Below are 8,037 nucleotides of genomic sequence, written 5' to 3'. Positions count from 1 at the left end.
TGGTATACGCCTAAAACGGTGTTCCCGAGATAAATGCTACTATGTTGGGACTCTAATGTTATGTCATCTTAGTAACGGTGAGCATTTTTTTAATCATATCACTTTTCTCATATCGGACGCAATAGATGTTCTCTTACGACGTCGATGTATCTTTTACTGATTTCAGTGAATTGATTTGATATTCAACCGTGACAACGGCGTCTCTCTGTGAAGTTATCTCTTTCCAAGGGGCTCATATCAAGTTGACAACCGGACTCCCCCTCACGGCATCTTCTCGGCTCCAAGACGTCAGCCGTGTCCCGAGAGGACAAACATGTGGAGCCCCGGACCAACGACACTGCAGTTCTTGGTGAAATCCGCGAAACATGCGGTGGGCAAGAGTCAGATCCAGCTCAGCCGGTGGCTACAGAGGACCACGCCGGAGGCGATCGACTGCGATAAAATTGACATCCTCATATGCAACGCGTTTGACGAGAGGGGCACAGCGGGAAAGTCCGAGGCCGATCTGGAAGGCGTCAGCGAGACCGGGGCTCTCTACGCGACGGCAGACTTCAGGCACCCGTGCTGTATCACCACCTGTTGCTTCAAGAGCGCGGTGCTGGCATGCATCCTGACCGCCGTGTGCTTCTCGTCCGTGGCCCTCGTTCGCCAGTACCTCAAAGACCTGTTGCTCTGGGTCGAAAGTTTGGACAGCCTGGTCGGAGCGCTGCTTTTCATAGTCGGACTGATCACCGTGTCTTTCCCCTGCGGCTGGGGGTACATCGTCCTGAACGTGGCAGCCGGCTACCTGTACGGGTTCGTGCTGGGCATGGGTCTGGTGATGGTCGGGGTTCTTATCGGAACATTTGTCTCGCATATGGTGTGTAAGCGCCTCCTGACAGACTGGGTGCGGAACAAGGTCGGGGGCAACGAGCAGCTCAGCGCCGTCATCAGGGTCGTGGAGGGGGGCAGCGGACTTAAAATTGTGGCCTTAGCGAGACTCACGCCGATACCCTTCGGGCTTCAGAACGCGGTGTTCTCGGTGAGTATTCTAAGAATGCCAAGAATGCGCAGCTGTCAGAAAAAAAGTAACCGTCAAACTGTTGTTATAAGGGGTGGTAAATCATGCCATAGTAAGGGTGGTAAATCAGATTATTTCCGGTTATTCTAGTTTAGAAACTTGTCTGGCTCGTGTAGTGTGTGTGTGTACCAACTGTGATTCGCCTCAACCATTCAGAAGGGATTGGCAGAAGTGTGCTGTCTTTGGCATCCATGCCTGGAGGGATTGCATCATGTCTAGCTAGGTGTGTCATGAAGTCATCCTCACCTTTAGACCAGGTAACTGACAGATTACCGACGAGGGACTGAGGCAACCACTGCTGACGAAACCTGCGCTCTTCTGATGCACACACACACACACAGACACACACACAGTCACACACACACTCTCTCACACACACACACACACGCCCTTAGATTCACCCAACTGTCCAACACTGAATCCATTCCTAGTTCACTCTCCAGATGCAGGCCCTCACACACACACACACACACACTCTCATTACACTCACTCACTCACTCACTCACTCACTCACTCACTCACTCACTCACTCACTCACTCACTCACTCACTCACTCACTCACTCACTCACACACACACAGGTCTACGGCTCCTCCTGGTATCAGTGAGGGGTGAGAGTACGGTTCAGTGGCCAGCCAATCACACGTCCTGTATCGCAGACTGGCAGGTGTCGCCGTGGCCAAGGACATGTGTGCCCTGCTCGTCACCGTGTGTGTGTGTGTGTGTGTGTGTGTGTGTGTGTGTGTGTGTGTGTGTGCTCTGCTCGTCACCGTGTGTGTGTGTGTGTGCTCTGCTCCTCATCGTGTGTGTGTGTGTGTGTGCGCTCTGCTTGTCACCGAGAGGTCTTTGACCCTCGGGCTGATCTAAATCATTTATCTCTGAGCATTATCAGCCTCACACACACACACTCAGTATTAGCAGCCTCACTCACACACACACACACACACACACTCAGTATTAGCAGCCTCAGGTGTGTGTGTGTGTGTGTGTGTGTGTGTGTGTGTGTGTGTGTGTGTGTGTGTGGGCAGACCCTATGGTAATATCAAATGAACTGGCTGTGTAAGGCTTGGACTGGCGGTTGACTTAGGCCGGTGTCCTAGACAAACACAGCACCCTTTGGTTTCAGTGCAGTGGGTTAGTCACACACACACACACACACACACACACACAGAGATGCTGTTTCAGTGCAGTGGATGAGATGCTGTTTCAAGCAGGTTAGGGGGGGCAGCATGAACTGAGGGGCTTGTTGTAAGAAGCACTTTTAAAGCAGCTGTAAGTAAACTAGCTAGTAGCTCTGGTTCAGTGTGTTTGTCACTCTGGTTGAGAGTGTGTCTGTGGTAGCTCTTGGGCAGCCGCGGCCTACTGGTGAGGGTTTCAGGCCGGAAACCGCAAGGTTGGCCGGTTCGACCTGACCAGTAGGAAAAATGGGAGGCTCTCCCTTGAGCAAGGCACCTAACCCACTGCTCCCCTCCGCTCCCATTGACCCGTTGATCTGCCTCTATGGGTTAACTGGTTTATCCTGTATTCCTTTATGGGTTGACTGGGGACACATTGGACTCCATGCCTCGCAGGGCTGGTATGACGGGTGTGTGTGTGTGTGTGTGTGTGTGTGTGGGTGTGTGGGGCACACATTGAACTCCATGCCTCGCAGGGCTGGTATGACGTGTGTGTGTGTGTGTGTGTGTGTGGGGGGGGGTGGACACATTGAACTCCATGCCTCGCAGGGCCGGTATGACGGGTGTGTGTGTGTGTGGGGGGGGGGGATGGACACATTGAACTCCATGCCTCGCAGGGCTGGTATGACGGCAAGCAACTCTTACATGTGATTGGTCAGACCTCCTGTCACTCTGCTAAAGGACATTAGCTGATTGGTTGTAGTTGTGTTGTGCACATGCTGCAGAGAGGCCACGCATAGCAATGGGCTGTTCTGATTGGCTGTAGCTCAGCAGCTCAGGAGAGGTGAGACACAAGCCTGGAGTCTCAGTGAGCCGTGCGGAGATACAAGCGCTTCGTGGCAGTGAGACACAAGCGTGTGGTTGCCGTGGTTACGTGAGCCGTGCGGAGACACGCGCCTGTAGTTGCAGTGAGACGTGTGCAGACACACGCCTGTAGTTGCAGTGAGACGTGTGGAGACACGCGCCTGTAGTTGCAGTGAGACGTGTGCAGACACACGCATGTAGTTGCCGTGGTTGCAGTGAGCCGTGCGGAGACACGCTTATAGTTGCAGTGAGACGTGTGGAGACACACGCTTGTAGTTGCCGTGGTTGCAGTGAGCCGTGCGGAGACACGCCTGTAGTTTCAGTCAGACACGTGAGATGGTGCGCTCCCAAAAAGCCATCACTTCTGCGGCACCCCTCTGGCATTTTGTCCCCTAGGCAACCGCCTACATCACATATGCCGCGGGGCCGACCACGACTACCGGGTACCCTCTGGTGACCTAGTTGGTGAAGTTTTGCTGGAAACGTTTTACCTTTATTTTGTCTGGCTGGTCCGATCCAGACCACGCATCTACCGGGTGCAAGGCTCAGCTAACCGTGACCGTGACCGTGCACCAAAGTGAGTGGAGAGAAGATGCCAAAACTAGTTGCCGAAACAAACACGCCTCAAAAAGTACTACATTTCTGCAAAGTGTTTCTTTAAAGAAGTCGTCATGAACTAGCTTCTGTGTCAACACCCTATATGGGGGCTCTTTCAGCTTGTCTTTGTGTGTGTGTGTGTGTCAGCTTGTCTTTGTGTGTGTGTGTGTGTGTGTGTGTGTGTGTCAGCTTGTCTTTTTGCTGGAGATGCATTAGACTGGGTTACTGCAGCGTTTGTGTTTTTTATGTTGAGGTGTGTGTGTGTGTGTGTGTGTGTGTGTGTGTGTGTGTGTGTGTGTGTGTGTGTGTGTGTGTGTGTGTGTGTGTGTGTGTGTGTGTGTGGATGTTGGCTCCACTCAGATTTCCTCACTCCCACCACAGTGAGGTTATTTAATATTTAGTTGTGTGTGAAGACTCAAGGTCATGGCTACCATCTACCTCACAGGAGAGGCGTTCAGTGGCATGAGGTAAATGAATGTGTGAGGAGATGTGTGTGTGTGTGTGTGTGTGTGTGTGTGTGTGTGTGTTTGAGTGTGTGTTTGTGTGTGTGCGTGTGAGAGTGGCGTTCAGTGGCATGAGGTAAATGAATGTGTGAGGAGACGTGTGTGTGTGTGGCATGAGGTAAATGAATGTGTGAGGAGACGTGTGTGTGTGTGTGTGTGTGTGTGTGTGTGAGTGTGAGTGGCTTTCAGTGGAATGAGGTAAATTAATGTGTGATGAGATGATGACTGAATGTGTGTGTGTGTGTGTGTGTGTGTGAGTGGTGTTCAGTGGTATGAGGTAAATTAATGTGTGAGGAGACGATGACATGACGTGTGTGTGTGTGTGTGTGTGTGTGTGTGTGTGTCTGTGTCTGTGTGTGTGTGAGTGGTGTTCAGTGGCATGAGGTAAATGAATGTGTGAGGAGATGATGACATGAACGTGATGTGTACAGTTGATAGAGAGTGTGGAGACCCCAGTTAGTCTAGTTCAGTACAGATAGTCCAGTCCAGTTAGTCCAGTCCAGTACAGATAGTCCAGTCCAGTACAGATAGTCCAGTCCAGTTAGTCCAGTCCAGTACAGATAGTCCAGTCCAGTTAGTCCAGTCCAGTACAAATAGTCCAGTCCAGTTAGTCCAGTCCAGTACAGATAGTCCAGTCCAGTTAGTCCAGCCCAGTCAAGTTAGTCCAGTCCAGTCCAGTCAGATTTCACTTCATGTTTTCCGCCAAAGCCAAGAAGCTCCTCTGGATAGACGCTCAAAGGAAATGAACGCTGGAGCAAGAGTGTGTGTGTGTGTGTGTGTGTGTGTGTGCTGGGTTATGCATTGTGTTGTTTTTGTTTTGAATCAGTGTACCAGTTGTGGAAGTGGAAAATTGCATTCTGCTTAATTCCTCTTCATTTCCAGCAGCACATGAGGGGGGGGGGGGGGGGTGGTGTGTGTGTGTGTGTGTGTGTGTGTGTGTGGGGGGGGGGGGGGGGGGGGGTACGCATGCGTGCTCTTTACCTCATTGCTCTCAGTCAAATTAGTTAAGGCACTGAATAAACATGAGGGAACCAATCTACAACACTCTCACACACACACACACACACACGTACACACGTACACACGTACACACGTACACACGTACACACGTACACACAGACACACAGACACACACACACAGAGGCACACACAGAGACACACACAGAGACACACACACACACACACGGGTGTGGTGGGGATGGACTCCAGCCTAAATGTTATTCAGTCTCCAGGCGGGAGCTTGAGCCACATCTGGTTATTGAATTAAAGGTCCACAGTCTGCTCTCATTTAGGCCTCACAGTCACGGGTGTGTGTGTGTACATATATGCCCTCATTTAGGCCATGGGGTCACCTCTGGGTCACTTGGGGTCAAATAGGACAGGTGCCCAGCACAAGGTCTCCTAGGGGTCAGCTATCAGGAGCTGACATATTAGTACGCACTCGTATGTAGGTTACACGCTCTTCTGCAGACTGTGTGCTGTGAGCAGGCCGTCTGTGTGTGTGTGTGTGTGTGTGTACGTGTGTGTGTGTGTGTGTGCTGTGAGTGAGTGCCCACGTTTGCACAGTTCCCTCATGCTGGAGATGCGAGGCGAAAGCCCTGCGGCCGCTCAACTTATTATTTCTGCTGTTTATGTGTGTGTGTGTGTGTGTGTGTGTGTGTGTGTGTGTGGTGAGCGAGCAGGCCCTGTGTTTGTGTGTGGTGAGCAGGCCGTGTGTGTGTGTGTGTGTGTGTGTGTGGTGAGCGAGCAGGCCCTGTGTGTGTGTGTGTGTGTGTGTGTGTGTGTGTGTTTTTGTGTGGTGAGCAGGCCGTGTGTGTGTGTGTGTGTGTGTGTGTGGTGAGCAGGCCCTGTGTGTGTGTGTGTGTGTGTGTGTGTGTGTGTGAAGCGAGTGGCGAGCGGCGAGCAGATGCTTTTATGCAGGATGGATGATTTGCTTCCATTTGACGTCAGCTCCAGACAGGCAGCAAGGCAGCCAGGCAAACTCTACCCTTCTAAAATCACTGTGGTGTATTTGTGTGTGCTGAGATGCAGGAGGTGTGTGTGTGTGTGTTTTGAGATGCATGAGGTGTGTGTGTGTTTTGAGATGCAGGAGGTGTGTGTGTGTTTGTGTGTGTGTGTGTGTGTGTGTGTGTGTGTGTGTGTGTGTGTGTCTGTGTTTTGAGATGCAGGAGGTGTGTGTGTGTGTGTGTGTGTGTGTGTGTGTTTTGTGTTGCAGGGTGTGTGTGTGTGTTGAGGTGCAGGGGGTGTGTGTGTGTTTTGAGATGCAGGAGGTGTGTGTGTGTGTTGTGTTGCAGGGTGTGTTAATCCTCTGCCTCCACTGGTCCTGGGTGTCCTCCAGCCCAGAAGGGTTTAGGAGCAAAGCTTTCTACCCAGGGGGGGTCCGGGTCCAGGGGTGTGTGTGTGTGTGTGTGTGTGTGTGTGTGTGTGTGTGTGAGTAAAGCTTTCTACCCAGGGGGGGTTCGGGTTCAGGGGGGGGGGTCCCATCATTAATCCCCAAATCAAACTAATGTCCACATAAACACACTGCAGTCACACTGTCTGACGTGTGTGTGTGTGTGTGTGTGTGTGTGTGTGTGTGTGTGTGTGTGTGTGTGTTGTAAAGGGTCATGATCAGGCTTTAGAGGCGTGCTCAGCTGTTTAGGAGTTGGGAGGCTTGGCTCTGGTGTGTGTTTGTATGTGTGTGTGTGTGTGTGTGTGTGTGTGTGGGGGGGGGGGGGGGGGGGTGGTGGTATGTTCAGGTGTGTTTGTGTGTGGGGTACGTAAAGGTGTGTGTGCATTTGTGGAGTACGTTCAGGTGTGTGTGTGTGTGTGTGTGTGTGTGTGTGTGTGGTGGTACATTCAGTTGTGTGTGTGTGTGTGTGTGTGTGTGAGTGTGGTACGTTCAGTTGTGTGTGGGGGTGTGTGTGTGTGGTAAATTAAGCGGTTTGTTCTGCCCCGGGGGTAAGCACTTTTCCTGAGTGGTGAGTGTGTGTTTCAGTGGGGCAGGCACTTTCCTGAGCACTGCACATTAAGCCTGTAACCCAAACCAGCATAGACTGCCATCCAGGCAGAAAAGAAACAACTATCGAGCCGTTAGCGCGGGACTAAGCTATAAGCTATTCTATAGACCAGCCTTAGCAGGCTGTTAGCGTGGGGCTAAGCTATAAGCTATTCTATAGACCACCCTTAGCAGGCCGTTAGCATGGTGCTGAGCTATAAGCTATTCTATAGACCACCCTAAGCAGGCCGTTAGCATGGGGCTAAGCTAAAAGCTATTCTGTAGACCACCCTTAGCAGGCCGTTAGCTTGGGGCTAAGATATAAGCTATTCTACAGACCACCCTTAGCAGGCCGTTAGCATGAGGCTAAGCTATAAGCTATTCTATAGACCACCCTAAGCAGGCCGTTAGCGTGGGGCTAGGCTATAAGCTAATCTATAGACCACCCTTAGCAGGCCGTTAGCATGGGGCTAAGCTAAAAGCTATTCTATAGACCACCCTTAGCAGGCCGTTAGCATTGGGCTAAGCTAAAAGCTATTCTATAGACCAGCCTTAGCAGACTGATAAGAGGGGCATGATGTCACATCCTCTTGGGTTCACGTGGTGTTCGGTAGGGGTGTCTGAGGTGAGGGGGCTAGTGTTGGGTAGAGGGGGCTAGTGTTGGGTAGAGGGGGCTAGTGTTGGGTAGAGGGGGCTAGTGTTGGGTAGAGGCGTCTGAGCTGAGGGGGCAAAAGGGATGCAGTTTGTCATTTGGCTCTGCAGAGTAGAAGAGGGATGCAGTTTGTCGCTTGGCTCTTTGGCTCTGTGAGGCTCTACTGTCCGAGCGCGCACACACACACACACACACACACACACACACACACACACACACACACACACACACTGTGATCCACTGAGGTCATTACCCAGGAGCATAGCACAC

General features: G+C 51.7%; 1 protein-coding gene across 1 annotated transcript in view; it reads left to right on the top strand.

The window, feature by feature from the left end:
- Positions 1-313: 313 nt before the first annotated feature.
- The window catches only part of tmem64 (transmembrane protein 64), a gene marked incomplete at both ends in the record, with an annotated part of 11,162 nt that continues 3,438 nt past the window's right edge, over positions 314-8,037 (top strand). Inside the window, one exon of the mRNA XM_080859765.1 lies at positions 314-1,021. Coding sequence (XP_080715891.1) covers positions 314-1,021 — 708 coding nt within the window. The remainder of the gene's footprint in view (positions 1,022-8,037) is intronic.

Source organism: Sprattus sprattus (genome assembly GCF_963457725.1).
Source record: "Sprattus sprattus genome assembly, chromosome: 20".
Taxonomy (NCBI): Eukaryota; Metazoa; Chordata; class Actinopteri; order Clupeiformes; family Clupeidae; genus Sprattus; species Sprattus sprattus.
Note: the sequence above shows the minus strand (reverse complement) of the source record. Positions and strands in the feature narration are given on the sequence as shown.